The following is a 16975-nucleotide window of genomic DNA, read 5'->3' as shown; positions in this document are numbered from 1 at the left end:
CCACTAAGGTGGTTATTACTGAAATAGAGATCACATGTCACACCTCTACAATGTGTGACACGCATCTGCTTTTGACACAGACAAAATGATTGTGTTTTTTAATTTATTTATCAGGGCTGTACAGTTGGACAGGGATTGAAGTGCAGCCATGACTCTACAGAAAAGAAACAGACAGGTATTGATTGACAAAGTATTGATTTGAAATATTTTATATTTGACATGTCAAAAAAATCACATGTAAAAGATTTATGCCTGCAATAGTATGTTACATTTAAGTTTCTGTAGAAAACCAGAGTGACCAACTGCCTGTGTTCAGAAACTGAAAAGGCAGCTCACCAGTGTTGCACTTGTAGGTGATGATACTGAAGGTGTCGTTATAATCAGCCTGTAAATTATTTCAAAAACATGTTAGGTAGACAGAGACAGAATAATCACTGCATTGAGTAAAATGTTTTGAAAACAGTAGTCCTCTATTTTTGACACTTACCACAGATTTCCACTCATCTTAAACATAAGACAAAGAACAATGCAGTTTGTTTAATGAGGATGTAAATATTGCATTAAGAGTGCAGTGAATGTGCATTACCAGCATATGGTTTGATTTACCTGTGATGTTGCCTTTTTGTCTAAATGCAAAAAGAGATAGGTTTTGTAAAAAATGTTTCATTTTTTAGTTACTCTCTCCAACCGTTTCTTCATTATGTGGCTAAAAATGGAAAGTGTTTGCAGAAACGTACTAATTCTTCCATTGTATCACTGCTTTATCACTTAATACCATCATATATGTTAGTAAAATTTTAAAAGATAATTATTTTTTATTTCATGTCATATTCTATGTCGTTATTGTGTTGTATAGTTTTCCAGATATAAAGGAGATGACTGAATTACTAGATTTATTCATATGAAATGAGCTACACAGAAAAAAAAGTGGAGGTAGACACACAATATAAAATTTCTTACCTCTTGAAACCACATTTCTCTGGAAAATGCCACAAAAAAACAACAACAACCAGCGTAATCAATGCCGGCCTTAAAACCAGACAATAATGTCAACTCAGAACTGAATTATCTTGAAATTAAATCTGAAATTATAAGGTGGGATGTTTAGTCTTACCAGTTTTACTTTGATGAAGGACAAGAGGCAATGACAGCAGGACGACATCCACTGTGATGACTGCCCCGATCATCAATATCATGTTTTGAGCTTTAAAAGAGGAATTTATTTCACACATTAAGTTAACAGTTAAGGGGCCAAAAAAAATGTTGATGGTGGTGCGAAACACAATGTTAAGGCACATTAACCTCTTTGCATTTGTTTAATGAAGATTTTCGTGGTGTTTTTGGATGAATAAAATCATGACAGTAATATTCTATTCATTTGTTTTTCTGTTTATAAAATATGCATGTTGACAAATAAGAAAGCGGTGATAAAAATGGAACAAACTGATTAGTACCATGCTTATGCAGTTATGCTGGACTCCTTTTACCTTCTTAACTCAACAACATGCTGTCATGGCAGAGATTTCTGACCTGCAAGTGTCATCCTGACCATGTGTACATACCTAAAATGCATTTCTGCAGTGTGACTGGCTGATCCGATATTTGCAAAGCAGTTTAAGGTGTGTTTTACTAAAGAATCTGCAGTCCTTTACCTTCTAATTCATCATTAGAAGTGGTGTCGTTGGAAATTGAGTTGGTGGAGGTCAGATTACCTGCAGATAAAGGAAGAGAAGTGCAAAAAGAAAAAAAATGGTTTTTAACATTTTCTTTCAAAATTTCTTAAAATAACATGACAGTTTTGGTTGGTCAACTTTAAAAATCATGACATGTTGACAACAGAATGCTACATAGTAAAAACAAAGCAAATAATTTGCATCAAACACCCCATGTATTTGGACTGCAGGACATTCAGCACATTTACTTTGAAATAAAATGTTAAAGTTCCATCTCATAGCTTTTATTTGAGTGCAGTGGTAGAGTACATGGGAGGTATAAGGTCAAGGTCAAATTTATTTATATAGCACATTTCCAAACAGTACATGCTGCACAAACTGCTTAACAATGTAAAATGTAAATAAAATGCAAAACAATGATGCAGTAAAATATAGAAAAACTAAAATAAGTTAATAAAACAACTAAAACAACAACTAAGGCTGTTAAAACCTAAATGTTTGGGCCAATGTGTATTAAAAGCCATAACAAAAAATAGTGTCTTTAGTGTTTGTGCAGCTCTAATATTAATAGGAAGACTGTTCTCGAGTCTGGGACCTGCCACAGAGAAGGCTCTGTCACCATGAGACTTTAGTTTAGTCTGTGGAATAGTTAAGGTTAGTTTTGACCTGGCCCTCATGGTTCTTTCTGGAGCATAAATAAATAGGAGCTCAGACGGTAAGAAGGGGCTCGGCCGTTAAGTGATTTAAAAACAAAAAGTAAGATTTCAAATTAGATCCTGTAAGGAACAGGAAGCCAGTGTAGAGAGGCCAAAACTGGGGTAATATGCTCCTTCTGCCAGTGCCAGTTTGCAGACGAGCAGCTGCATTTTGGACAAACTGAAGACGATGAAGAGAGGCCTGGTCCAAACCAAACTACAAAGAACTGCAGTAGTCCAGTCTGCAAGTAATGAACAGACGAATAACACATTCAGAGACATTAGCTGGAAGGTATGGCTTTACCTTGGCTAGCTGTCTTAAATGAAAAAAGCTGGACTGGACTACTACGCTCACCTGGCCTCACAGTTTAAAGGAACCATCAAGGTACACAACAAGGTTTATAACATTTGGCTTACAAAAGGAGGATAATGGGGCCAGAGCACTGTCAGTGTGTTTATTAACAAAGTTTCCAAAATGACAACCTCTGTTTTGTTTTCATTTAATTTTTAATGATTATTTTTTTAAAAATTAAAGATATCCAATGTTTAACATCATCAAGGCAGCATAATAATAGCTGAAGTGAGTATATCCCTGCTTTTAAAGGCAGATAGATTTGCAAGTCATCTGCAATACAGTGAAATAAAAGGTTGTACCGTGAGAAAATAGAACCCAGTGGCAACAGTGCAAACAAGGCAGGACCCAAAATAGAGCCTTGAGGTACACCATAAATAAGAGAGGCTATTTTAGAGCTGTGAGGGCCCATGTTGACATAAAAAGTCCTTCCGGATAAGTAGGACCAAAACCACTGAAGAGCAGACCCTTTTAGGCCAGCACATGATTCCAGCCGTGATAGCAGGATATCATGGTCAACCATGTCAAAGGCTGCTGTCAGATACAACAACAAGAGGGCAGCAGGGCTGCCAGACTCCAGAGTTATCATGATATCAGAATATCATTAAAAACCCTTAAAAGTGCCGTCTCAGTGCTATGTAGTAGTTTAAAACCAGATTGAAACTTTTCATTTCATTGAGATCTCATTCATCAAGGTGGGCCTGCAACTGTAAATAGACCACTTTCTCCAGAACTTTTGAAAGAAAGGGAAACTGGCTTGTAATTAGCCAGAACAGTTCTGTCCATTTTGTGTTTTTTAAGAAGAGACTGAACTTTAGCTTTTTTAAAACATGATGGGACACAGCCTGTAGCAAGGGAAGTGTTGATTAATCTCTGTATAAAAGGCCCAACAGTATTAAAAGTATTTTTAAACAGACTTGGGGGAAGACAATCCAATGGGCAGTATGATGATCTTAGCTGATGAACTACCACAGACAATTCATTCAAGGAGACAGGTCCTAAGAATCTGAAAAGAAACATACAACCTATCCTTTTCCCATCTCCTCTCAGCGTGTCTGTAATTGCATTTAAGGATGTGCGTATGTTCATTTAACCATGGCTCTGATAATGGCTAAGCGTGCACTGTCCTGAGTGGAGCGATAGAGTCCAAGATATCAGTGTTACAACAGCAGCTATATGTAATACTGTAAAATCTTCTACATTCGTTTATTAAAATGTTCAGATGAATGTGTCTTAGCACCAAAGGAGGAGACCATACTTAATATTCCTTGTTGGATGTATATCAAGCCAAAGAGCATAAGTGTGACTTATTGCTAAATTAAATAATTTTATCACCTGATGCTGATGTCAGGCACGTACAGCATGAACAGTCAGTGTTAGATGGTGTACTGATAGTCACACCTGGTGGATAAAACAAAGTTTTACAGATTAATAACTTGTATTTTCCCTAATTCAAAGGGGAAAACAAATAACTGATATTACAATAAACAGTCAGTTCTTGATATTTATCTGTATTGAACGTCGTACCTGTGGTTGTGGTAAACGATGATTTCACGACAGTCACTGGTGATTCTTTTTCTAAAATATCTACAGGGAAAAGAAATTGATTTTTTAAATGTAAAGAAAAAATGTTATTAAATTTAGTGCAGACAGTGAGTCCCAGATAACCACACGCCTGCAAAAATAAGAACTTCCTGTAGCCTTGCTTACTAAGTACTGAAACATGCTATGTAAGATACTGAACATAATAATTTTTGGCCATTCCTGGGAAAACCTGAATCTTATCATTAGCGCTGTGAGCTTTAATCAAGAATTTAATTAGCTTGACTGTGAAGACAGAAAGCACACAGAAGCCACTAGCATGGCTGCACTGTTATACACGTAAAACAAAAATCAGTCTTACGAAGCCGTTTTATTTATTGTGAAGTTTAATCTTTCCGATATGTGCAAAACTCTGTGAATGTCAAAAAGACAAACTCTTCCTCTAAATAAACACGGTTGTTGTGTTCATGAGTCATAGTGAGAGACTAAGCTTTATGTAGCTTTAGCATAATGTATGTAAGCATTTTCACTTCAAAATTGAATTAAAGCTTATTTTTGGTCAAGTATACACTGCTGCTTGTGCGTCTGAGCCTACAGAAATAAAACAGACATAAAACTTTCACAGCAATGTATCTTTGCATTATTGATGCAATGACAGTTATTCACCTGAGGCTATTTTCAACTCTTTTGAGAGCAGGTGTCAAACTAATTGCAGTCCTTGTAATTTGTGGTTAAATAATACCACACAAAACACATCAGTAATTTAGCTCCTGATGGTGAGTTCACAGAAACGGTGGAAGTAGAAGCACTGGACGTGTTGATTCTTGATGCTGCTGCATAAATATACACAAAGAGTTCAAAACCTTTGAAAGAAGTGACGCATGATGATGATCTGGGTTGATATTTATGTGTATTATACATTTTACCTGCGGTTGTGGAAAATGATGATTTCATGACAGTCACTAGTGATTCTTTTTCCACAATATCTACAGGGAAAAGAAAAACAAAAAAAATGTGTTTTTTTGTTTGTTTTTTGTTATTTTTGGAATCACTGCAGCAGACATCTTGTAAAACTAAAAAACTGAATCAAACTCATAAACACATAAAAATAAGTCAGCTTTTCTCTGACTTACCTTTCAAGCTGTATCGATTACTGCGAGGTGACAAAGAGTTGGATTCATTTTCCAAAGTGTAATCACAGCTGGCATCTTTTTGTTGAACAAAATGTAGATGTCTCAAAAAATCAGCAACTGGGACATAAAACTGGCAGAACCTCCGTTTGATTTTTCTGCTGCTTTCCTTGGAGACAGCTAGATTTCGGACTGGACGACTTGCTTCTCCAAAGTACAGATTACATCTTGTATCATCTTTCACAGATCCAGACAGAGAGCAAACGAAATGAACATATTCTCCATTAAAATGCTCAACGCTCATCTATGCTGTTTGACCTACATGAAGATCAATGCAGTATCATTAGATATCAGATATCAAATATCAGTTTTACCAGTACAAAAACAATGACAGCGGTGATAATCACAACTGTCATACTATAACACTCAGTCATCATATTTTACAACTGACATTAACATTTTTCAATCCCCTGAAATTTCTTTTAACACCACATGGAGGCTGAAATGTATTTTACATGTATTCGACGAATCAGTAAAATTTGACATTCAGCCTTCTCAGATGATGCGTGAGAAACACATGTTGAACTGGTTAAATATCAGCTGGACCATCACGTCTGTTAATATGAACAGACAGAAAGGTGTAACTGAAATCCATCATAATTTTATCATAACAGGTTTTTATATTAAATACAAACAGTGATTCTGTATCAGGTTTTTGTATCTGCAAATTTAGTTCAGTGTAGTAGGCCAGATGTTTATAACCAAAGACCTGCAAAGTAATAACTGACAACAACTGTAACAATTACCTTTAAGATACTCTCCTAAACATGAAGCACTGTCCACTAGATTCCTGCTAAAGGTGATTGTATGATAAATGATCTAATAACAGGAAGAAGAGTCTCTTACTTTGTATGGTGATGGAGGATGTGTCACTGTGTGAAGGAGAATTCACAGCTCCATATTTCACTGTGTAAAAACATCTGACTTTGACCTCAGCAGGTGATCTCTGATGTGACATTAACAGCAGTTCAGTTCCTGTCAGTGTCTGTAGACATGAGTTGCCTTTGTTACTTTGTTGCTCCTGATTATAAAAATAACAGTGATGAACTGAGGCAGATGCTGGTGCCTGACAGTGTAATGTGACTGAGTCTGTCTCTGAGATCACTGCTGTGCTCACTGTCAGTGTTGGTGGAGGAAGAGCTGAAAGGTTAGAGGGAAATGCATATATCAAATATCTAAAAGGTTATTATGGCAACACTCTGAATGAGAGAGATTTGTTGTAAACAAACAATGTGTGAAAACTTTGTTCAGTTATTTGCAGACTGTATCAGTTCATATGATGCTAAAAGAACAGTTTGAAATTAAAACTGTAAATTGCAGACTGACCTTGGACTTGATACTCATGAGAGGAAACTGTCAGAAATAACATGTTTAAAAAGGGAAATACATGCATGTGTTAATAACTGGATATTAACACATATGTAACATTTAAACAATTGAACTGTTAAAGTTTGAGTTAGTTCTTGCTCAGAGTCTGTACAAACGCAGATTTAATTTAATCCAACAAGAACAATAGTTTCTCAATAAACTAACCTGCATAGAATCACCAGCCATGAAAAATGTAGGTAATTTGCGAAGATGACCCTGAGTTCATTTATGTTGAAATCTACAGAGATTTGACTTACTCATGAGGATGGCAAACAGCAGGTGTCCAGTCATGATGAAGCTGAATACTGCAACAGCCAAATTGAACAGAGTGATTGTCATTTTGCAGCACTTGTTCAAACTAAAAAGACAAGAAGCAACAGCCCTGAACAACACCCAAAGGCCACAACGATGTAGCTTTCGAAAGTACCCGTACGTGTTTTACTGAGAAACAAAGAACCACAGCAGAGGGGTGAAAAGAAGCTAATGAGAAGAACACATTTGAGCATCATTTACTTTGAATTTGTGTGGGTTAAAGGCCTCACTATCTGCACACATGCATCACTTGCATTTATTTTCAAAGCATTGCAACACATGAAGTATTCACAAGTTAGTTCATAAGACAGTAAAGCGCACATTTTAGCTTTTGTATCTGCTGTTACCTGATAAACCTGTTACCTGATAGTCTGCCTCTTTACTGAGCAGTTTAAATGTTTTCTTGCTTCATATGTAGATACATTCAAAGTTTCAGTGATGAGAGGTCAAATCAAATTTAGTTCCTGCCCTTTAGCTCTATTAAATAAATGTATTTATGACAACACTGAAGTCACTATGATGGTTTTTACTGAAATAGAGATTTTTAACACCTCTACAACACATCATATACATCTGCTTTTGATACAGACAAATGTGCGCACTAAACAACAGTTGAAACGATGTTCAACATTCTCAAAAGTGGGACTCAGCTTTTTCAGAGGGAGAACAATACATTTAGAAAGTGCTGCATTCACTGAAAACACTACATCCAGATGAACAGAATCAACATTTGGCGATTTTCTTACTTAAATGATTGAGTATGCATAAAGATGTTCAACATTGCACTATCAGTCTAAATTTAATTACATCTGCACTCTCGGATAATACTGAAATAATGTTACAATCATGACTACAGACCATGATCGACATGATTTTTTTAACCAACTTGCAACCCAGAAACAATAATAGAGCGCTCTACATATCCAACATTTACGACATCTCAATCAATGGCTCATTGCAAATCATCAGCCTCTTTTTTAAGTAATGTCTGCTTGATATGTTATTTGTTTTTCTTTTGTTGTATGTCTGTAGACACATAAATGCATGGAGACTATATTCATAAGAAGGTGGAGGAGAAAAGATGCAAAATGGAGCCCACTACATTGTATCTTTTAGGGTTACTGGAGTTGTTGTTTCTCTATGAAATAGACAAAATACAGGGTGGGCGATTTATATGGATACACTGTAATAAAATGGGAATGGTTGGTGATATTAAAGTTCTGCTTGTGGCACATTAGTATATGTGAGGGGGCAAACTCCTCAACATGGGTGGTGACTATGGTGGCCATTTAGAAGTCGGCCATCTTGGATACAACTTTTGTTTTTTCAATAGGAAGAGGGCCATGTGACACATCAAACTTATTGGTAATGTCACAAGAAAAACAATGGTGTGCTTGGTTTCAACGTAACTTTATTCTTTCATGAGTTATTTACAAGTTTCTGACCACTTATAAAATGTGTTCAATGTGCTGCCCATTGTGTTGGATTGTCAATGCAACCCTCTTCTCCCACTCTTCACACACTGATAGCAACACCGCAGGAGAAATGCCAGCACAGGCATCCAGTATCCGTAGTTTCAGGTGCTGCACATCTCGTCTCTTCACTCCATAGACAATTGCCTTCACCCCAAAGATAAAAGTCTAAGGGGATCCGATCGGGAGACCTTGGGGGCCATTCAACTGGCCCACGACGACGAATCCACTTTCCAGGAAACTGTTCATCTAGGAATGCTCGGACCTGGCACCCATAATGTGGTGGTGCACCATCTTGCTGGGAAAACTTAGTACCAACTTCAGTGCATAAAGATTGAAACACATCATCATGTAGCAATTTCAAATATCCAGTGGCCTTGAGGTTTCCATTGATGAAGAATGGACCCACTATCGTTGTACCCCATATATCACACCAAACCATCACTTTTGTTGTTCCAACAGTCTTGGAGGGATCCATCCAATGTGGGTTAGTGTCAGATCAATAATGGTGGTTTTGTTTGTTAACTTCACCATTCACATAAAGGTCTGGTTCATCACTGAACAAAATCTTCTGCGTGAACTGAGGGTCCTGTTCCAATTTTTGTTTTGCCCATTCTGCAAATTCTGTGCGCCGATCTGGGTCATCCTCGCTGAGATGCTGCAGTAGCTGCAGTTTGTAAGGGTGCCATTTGTGAGTAGCTAATATCCGCCGAAGGGATGTTCGACTAATGCCACTCTCCAGTGACATGCGGCTACGCTGTGGGCTCTTGCTGAATGAAGCTAGGACAGCCACTGATGTTTCTTCATTAGTGACAGTTTTCTTGCGTCCACATTTTGGCAAATCCAGCACTGAACCAGTTTCACGAAACTTAGCAAGCAGTTTGCTAACTGTAGCATGGTCTCGTAGGTTGTCTTGCATTGAAATCTGCTGCAATGACCTACTGCGTTCACCAGATAGCAACACAATTTCAATCCGCTCCTCACGTGTTAACCTCTTCGACATGTCAATGGCTGTGAACAAAGAGAAACTTGTAAATAACTCATGAAAGAATAAAGTTACGTTGAAACCAAGCACACCATTGTTTTTCTTGTGACAGTACCAATAAGTTTGATGTGTCACATGGCCCTCTTCCTACTGAAAAAACAAAAGTTGTATCCAAGATGGCCGACTTCTAAATGGCCACCATGGTCACCACCCATGCTGAGGAGTTTGCCCCCTCACATATACTAATGTGCCACAAGCAGGACTTTAATATCACCAACCATTCCCATTTTATTACGGTGTATCCATATAAATGGCCCACCCTGTAGAAATAAAGTCGCATAATGTAATGGTGCATGCTGCATGCAAATTCATAAATGGATGGAGAACTAATATTAAATGCACGAGTCATTAATTAATTTTCCCAAGGGACCACATGAGAAATTGGGACTGTTGTGAAGGGCTGCATCAATAAGCTGGACTCAGTTCTGTTTAATACTAATTTTATCCCATTATAAGCTTACCACAAGAGTCCCAGTGTCCTTTGTGGCCCCAGAGGAAAATTCATAAAACATACTCTGACTGGAAAACCCATCATGTCACCACTCCATTGTATTTTCGGAGGAGCCGCTGCTGAGTTTCTGAAGTCCTCAATATAAACATATCAAAGCCATTTTTTGTTTGTAGGCATTTCTGGACCCAAGGCTGAACTCAAGCATAAACTCATCCTCACCTACGCAAACATTTTTACACTCATCACAAGTCTGCCTCTGTAGTCACTGAGCAATCAAAATTAGATTTTGCTTCATATGTAAATTAGATACAAAGTTTCAGTGATGAGTTGTCAGTACAAATTTAGTTCCTGCCCTTTTTCTCTAGGAGGTAATATTATCTATGAGAACACGGAAGCAAGTAGAGATCATTTTCGCACGTCTACAATGTGTGACATGCATCTGCTTTTGACACAGACACAAGTGTGCACACTGAGATAGCAAACAATAGTTGTTCAACATTGTGCTATCAGTCTAAATTTGATAAATTCTGCATTGAGCATTGATATTGTTTCTTAATCAGTTTTGTACCCTCGGATAATATTGAGATAATATTAACAACATGACCGGAGAACTTCAGTAATAAAGCTAAACAGCAACAAAAATAGGGAGCACTGGCTGATTGCAAACCAGGTGTGTTCATTTTAATGTTTTATGTGACCTGGCCTGGGACTACAGATATAAATGATCAGTTTTGTTATAACCTGGCATCTTTTAATTTTGGCATAGTTAGATAAAGAAAAACATTTCATTTATTTAATGCTGAATTCTGACATTGTTTTTTAATCACTTTTGTGGCATTTCAACTCATATTAAAAGGCAAATTACTAACAATACTCAATACTTTAGAGTATTGTACTTCTGTATCTACAGCCAGGATAAATTGTGTAATGATGCTGAAATATATTTATCCTTATTAAACTTCTTATTATTCATTTAACTCGCATTAAATACTTTTTAGAATATTTTATTTAGCTTGAAATTATGTCTGGGGAATTTACTCCTACCTCTGTGATGTCCTGCCTCCATCCAGCCTAGACTGTAGCTCTGAACTGCATATAGCTAAAGGAAAATTCTCTGTGTAATGCATTTGCACCAACTACAAAAGAAAATACAAAAACACAATGTGAATAAAGCACGTGAAATTTTAGAAATCTGTCCAAAACTTGTTTAAAATTAAAAATCATTAAATTCACATCTCAAAAGCTAATTTTGAGCATAACATTTAACCACCTAAAACAGTTTATTTTACTATTACAAATATCATCAAGAGGTGCAAAAGGTTGCATAAAGTGCCAAATACAATCAGCAAAGATATGTATGTGATAAAGTGCATACGTCACTGTCGTCACACCGTCAAGTTTCATCAGCATTTAACATTGATCCGACATTTATTTAGGTCTGAGATTTCAGTCGACGATTCAAATAAAAAGTCAGCATTGTTTTAATGTCGTCTTGCTATCTGTGCATTTGAAGCACTGCTTGGGTGTTTTGACACCGGATGAGGCGACAGGATTCAGTGATAACACATTAAGTTGGATGAATCCGCGGTGGCTTTCAAATCCTAATTTACCACACCTGGTGCGATGCGGTTCACCTGGTCTCATTATACCGGAAACAACTGCATAAAAACAGAGACAGTTGCCAAATAAAAGGAGAGTACGCATATTTTAAGACTTTAGCTTGTCTGTCTTTATTGTGTCCTGTTTTTAACTTTAGATTTTAGTGAAATGGCTCCCAAAAGGCCACCAGCACACTCCACTGAGCCGTCCGATTCATCCACAAGCGAAGCGTCGATGGATGAGAAGCCGGAAAAGAAATCAGGTCTGTGCGCAAGAGGCGAAAATCTTTAAGATGGAACGAACTTTAAAAAATTATATGTAAATTTACTCTGCGTAGATGCTGCGCCTCATCCATCCACGGCGATCATGGTGAAAGAAGCACTTCAAGCGTTGGACTCGCGCAAAGGGGTTTCATCCCAGGCGATACTGAAGTATATCACTGAAAAATACCCGTCGGTGGATTTGGCGAGGCTGAAGACTTTAGTTCGCAAAAACCTAAAGAAGGGAGTGGAAAATGGGACGCTGGTGAAGCCTGGAAACTCCAGCGCGACAACGGCCACGAGGAGATTTAGGGTAAGAGGCTACATCTGCAACTGCGTTCAAACGAAGAGTTCAAATGTCAATTACGGGTTTCGTCTTTATTAAGCTTGCACCGAAGACCAAACCAAAAGCCGAAAACGCAGAGCCCAGTGTGAAGAAGTCTCCAAAAGCAGCCAAGGATGGAGCCAAGAAGCCCAGCAAAGCGGGTATGAATGACCGTTAAACCTCGAGTCAGCAGTAATTTAAGCTGTTACTCTGTGTCAACCTGTCATTTCTTACAGGTGCCGCAAAGAAAAAAGACGCTGAAAATGGACAAACAAAGTCCAAAGAGGTGAGCGGGCGCAAGTTTGTCTTTAGATGAGAAGTTGGGAAGTTGACTCTTCATGTATTTAAGAATGTAGATGAAGCTCATGGTAGTTTACATCTATATTCTAAAGTTGCAAATGTTTAAGATTTGAAGGACCCTCAAAATATTCTGGAAGATGGTCAGAATGTTACTTTTGCATAACTATAAATTTCAACAGAAATGGAAACCAGGTATCTGTACGGCCTCACTAGAGAAAAATCCTGGAAAAAATTCCCAAATTGCACAATAGACTTGAGCATTTATTTTAAGCCAGATGTAGCAAATTTGATGCATTTTATTTACATATGACTTGATTTGGAGTTAGTTTGATAATTTGTCAGATTCATCATTTTAAAGTGAATTTTCTGGCAATTGCGTTACAATTCAGGGGTTAATGGCTTGGTAAAGTGTCCTGAACGTGTCAGTTTTCATAGGATCTCTTATTTGTCTGGTAAAGTAGTTTACGTTCTCTCCAGTGTTCATTAAATTCTGTCTGTCATTCAATCTACCGCTGTCTCCTAAATTCCCCTCTTGCCTTTTAGGACTCAAAGCCTCCCAAAAAGTTGAAGGATGAAGAGGCTTCTACATCAAAGGTTGCTCCAGCGAAGAAGCCAAAGGCTAAAAGAGCTAAACCGACTGGGGATGGTGAGGAAACTGCTGACTCGACCAAGACTAAAGCAAAGAAAACGAAGGAGGCAAAGCCTGGAAAGGCCAAGGTTGCCAAAGCGGACAGTAAAGTGGCTTCTAAATCAAGCGGAAAACGAGGGACAAAGTCTGAAGATTGAACTTGTAATTCTAGACTGTTTTTATATTGTTTGTCAAATAAATCTAAATTTTTAGCTCGAGTGCATTTGAATATATTCTAATTACCTTTAATACTAGACTATACAATAACTAACCCCAAGCATTGCAAATGTATTGAATCTGGCGCCTAATTTACTTCAGACCTTCTGCATTTGTACTAAAGGTCTAACATGTCCTACAAAGAAAGAAACCTGACAGATTGTTGCAATTGTGAGTTTATGACGGCAAGTCTATAATGCTGTGTAACCTGGTTTCAAAATAAAAAAAGTTGTTCATCTGCAAACATTCTGAACTTAAAGTTCAGGTGGCAGCTTTTCTGAGAGTGAACCATATTTGCACAAGTCTCAGCAGACAATTGTGTAACAAAGCTGACCTAGTGGGCTCTTCACCAAACTGAGTCACTGTTTCTATTAATCGGTGCATTTCCCTGAATATGTTGACCATCCTCGGCTGTAGATTCATGTCCTGTAATCAAAGGATTCATTCCTGTGTAACTCAGACTTCACTGTATGGGCTATTGCTTTCTGTAGTAAGACACACACACTAGATTTAAGTTTCCATACACTGCAGTAATAAAGATGACTGAGTGGTGTCTGCATTCATTTTATGTTTCTCCAAGATGTTAATTGCAGAAGGGTAAATGATGATAATCTAAAATAACATCCCAGTGCCTCCACAGGAAAGACAAAAGGACCAGAAAAAGCAGCGTGCAAAGCATTAGAAGGGCTGTCTTGAAAAATGGGGCCACCCAGCTGCTCACTGTGGACATCAGCACCAACAGCACGGTTATAAAGGCTAGCGATACATCGATTAGTTTTTCAAGTACTGTCTGTGCAGTGGTATTGGCCCATGTCTCTGGATGCCCTGCATCCTCTTCTTTCTGCTGCTGCTGCTCCAGCTTGAACTGGCGTCTCTCACAAGCCTCCAGCACCTCCTGCAGGCCAGAGACAAAATTGAAGTTTTCTAATGCCCAAGGAGAAGTACAGTTACAAAGCCAGCGCTAAAAAGATGCCAGGCCCTTATAGTGGTTAAAAAGGGCCTTGCATCTTTTTAGCCCTGTCAGAATCTGTTTTTGGAGTTTTTTCTGAGGTAGAATAGTAAAGAGTAAATCTGGATTTTTTTTTTTTTTTTAAATTTTGTACAGAAAGAAAGAATCAACACACCAGTTACATACTGGAACAACTTCTCTTGTCATGGGAAAACCTTATTTGAAACTTACATAAAAATCTTGTGTTGCATCAGAAGACCGATCAGCACTCTTCTCCGCTGTGGCGGCTAACTCTTTTTTCAAGTTCCAAACGTCATTCTGATACTGTTCTGTCAAGTCAATGAATCGCTCTTCTAGAGATTCCCTTCTGCAAAACACAACACTACATAAAAACAGCAGATGGTTTCAGCCTGCACAGCTGTATAGAGTAATATAGTACCTGTTCTGTAAATCTTTAAGGTCCTCAAAGAGCAAAGAGTAGTCTCGTTGATAACTCGCATTTAAGTTTTTAAAGTGTTCTTCAAGTTGGCTGTGGCTTTCCCGAAGCTTACCGACGTACTTCAGTACATCATCAAAGGCCTCGCTGTGGTCACAGGTACACTGCCTTGACCTACTGTATAAGATATTGAAAGAGACATTTTAGTCAGATTGTTCACAACACTTGCTGAATAATTGGACTGAAAGAAGATGTAGAGGCCTCCTGTTTGTTACTAGCGGTATTTGGATAACAGCGTGCTTTCCAGATGACGGCTGTAACCTGAAAATTGGTCTGCCTCAAAGTGGGCCTCTGTGGGGTGACTACATATATAAGCATGCTTTTTCCACTTACAGTAAAAAGCAATGAGCAGTGTGTCCTTACTGATAAAATCTGTCTTTTACTGCTGTTTAAAATAATAAAACAATTTCTTTAAAAAAGAAAAAAAAGTGAGATTAAATTAATCTGTGAAGTCTTTAAATTCAATGGGGGTTTTTTTTGCATTAGGACAAAAATTCATTTAAATTCATTTAAAACGATTTATAAACACTCATTTTAGTTTGGTGTCTGCTTATAATCTACTGTGAATAGTATGCTTTATTTAAAAAGTCCATTATGTCACTGTTAAGTTGTGCTGATAAAATGGGAACTAACCTATTACAAAAATGACTGAGAGAATAAAAATTCACCCAGAACTCCAAACCATCATCACAGTCGATCAGCATCACGCCAGGGCATGAGTAAATGTTGTATTAAATGTCATTTCTAGAGTGCATGAAACATCCAACAGTTGTAAATGTTAATATGCAATCACCAGACATTTCATTAGGTACACCTTACTAGTAATAGGTTGGACCACTTTGGGCTAAATTCTTCATGGCATAGATTCAGCACAGTGTTGGAAACATTGTGTGAGGCTATCATGTCAACATGGACCAAAAACTCTGAGCAGTTTCAGCTGTATGTTTATGATGGGGATCTCAAGTTCCTAAATAAACTTTCTTCTCCATTCTGATGCACTGTTTGAACTTCAGGAGCACGACTTGAACATGTCAACATGCTTACGTTGTTAAATTTGCTGCCATGTGATTGGCTGAGTAAATATTTGCTGTGACCCTAGTTACCAGCATTGGTATCGGTATTATCTGCCCGCCTCTCACCGGGAGCTTTCGTCCCGGCTGCTGCTGCCGTACCCCGTGTGTGTGGCCTGCAGACTTACACCTAACACACAGTACACGGGGATAAAGATCCCTACCTCACACTTGAATGTAGTAAGAACATCATTTTTGATGACTGTGCAGTTCTTCCTGGTTATATTGGTCGCTTCATGCTCACCTGGCTTCAAGTGACATCGTGGAGTCGTAGTCGGGTGTCAGTGACCTCTCAGGCGTTGATATGTTGAGACACATTTGTCACCTTTTTAAAAAATCCAACTGCTTTGCATGTGTTAAAGTTTAGCGGAATCGAAGCGATAAATGTTGTAAACAGTAAAACGACGTCGGTGCCCAACGTTCATGTTGCTTAACAACATGTAAAACTGTCAGAAACAGAAACGTTCATGCTGATTCGGGTTCGTGAATGTCGTAAACGATCTGCTATCCGGTGTTTCAGGTTCAGTAAGTTTTCTTAGTAGTTCAATAAAAGTCCGAAGTTGTTTTGCTGGGTGTAGCTAAAGGTCTGAAGAAGGAGGCAGTTCCCAGCTCAATTTCACCTTCATCCGCGGGGGAAAAAGAGAAAAAATAAGTTTTTAAAACGACAGCAGATTTAATGGATTGTGTGGAGCATCTGTTGGCTTTGATGTTTTTTGTTTTTCTGTACACTCTCGACCCTTTTATGAGACGATGAGAAAGATTAACATATAATTGTTGATATGATCTTCATTGCAAATATCTTAGCCAATCACACGGCAGCACCTCAGTGCATTTAGGCATGTAGACAGGCTCCATAGGAGCTGCTGAAGCTCAAACTGACTTTGAACGTAGCATGATTGCAGGTGCCAGAATTATTTCAGATACTGCTGATCTGCTGGGATTTTTCCAAACTACAGCAGCAGCAGACCACACCAGTGAGGAAACTAGAAACTGAGGCTACAACTCCACACAAAATGTGACAATAGAAGATTT

The 16975-nt window shown here is 38.1% G+C and overlaps 3 protein-coding genes across 4 annotated transcripts in view; 1 reads left to right on the top strand and 2 right to left on the bottom strand.

Annotated features, from left to right (window-relative positions):
- Positions 1-11230, bottom strand: part of LOC118453403 (uncharacterized) — a 61987-nt gene extending 50757 nt beyond the window's left edge. Inside the window, exons 1-8 of the mRNA XM_087841201.1 lie at positions 11145-11230; positions 7079-7125; positions 6779-6824; positions 6299-6592; positions 5999-6006; positions 5396-5696; positions 5220-5248; positions 4578-4585 (exon numbers count right to left, since the gene is read on the bottom strand). Of these exons, the coding sequence (XP_087697327.1) occupies positions 4578-4585; positions 5220-5248; positions 5396-5696; positions 5999-6006; positions 6299-6592; positions 6779-6824; positions 7079-7125; positions 11145-11166 (755 nt within the window). The 5' untranslated portion in view covers positions 11167-11230. The remainder of the gene's footprint in view (positions 1-4577; positions 4586-5219; positions 5249-5395; positions 5697-5998; positions 6007-6298; positions 6593-6778; positions 6825-7078; positions 7126-11144) is intronic.
- A 630-nt stretch (positions 11231-11860) lies between these two features.
- On the top strand, positions 11861-13478 carry h1m (linker histone H1M). Its single transcript, XM_087840780.1, has 5 exons — positions 11861-11961; positions 12037-12272; positions 12346-12445; positions 12521-12570; positions 13128-13478. Exons 1-5 carry the CDS (start codon positions 11868-11870, stop codon positions 13368-13370), a joined length of 723 nt encoding a protein of 240 aa, XP_087696906.1. The 5' UTR covers positions 11861-11867; the 3' UTR covers positions 13371-13478.
- Positions 13479-13753: 275 nt separating this feature from the next.
- LOC102799272 (transmembrane and coiled-coil domains protein 1-like) lies at positions 13754-16540 on the bottom strand. Of its 2 annotated transcripts, XR_015719036.1 has the most exons (5): positions 16188-16540; positions 14817-14990; positions 14609-14744; positions 13953-14323; positions 13787-13854 (listed from the first exon to the last, which is right to left on the bottom strand). XR_015719036.1 is itself a non-coding variant. In XM_006783355.3 (4 exons), the coding sequence occupies exons 1-4, from the start codon at positions 16259-16261 to the stop codon at positions 14012-14014; spliced, it is 696 nt and encodes a 231-aa protein (XP_006783418.2). In that variant the 5' UTR covers positions 16262-16540; the 3' UTR covers positions 13754-14011. The 2 variants fall into 2 exon arrangements, 1 of the variants encoding a protein (XP_006783418.2); XM_006783355.3 differs by having other exon boundaries at positions 13754-14323.
- Positions 16541-16975: the final 435 nt, after the last annotated feature.

This window comes from Neolamprologus brichardi, chromosome 5, assembly GCF_056152115.1.
Source record: "Neolamprologus brichardi isolate AB-2024 chromosome 5, ASM5615211v1, whole genome shotgun sequence".
Taxonomy (NCBI): Eukaryota; Metazoa; Chordata; class Actinopteri; order Cichliformes; family Cichlidae; genus Neolamprologus; species Neolamprologus brichardi.
This window is presented reverse-complemented; position numbering and strand designations above follow the sequence as displayed.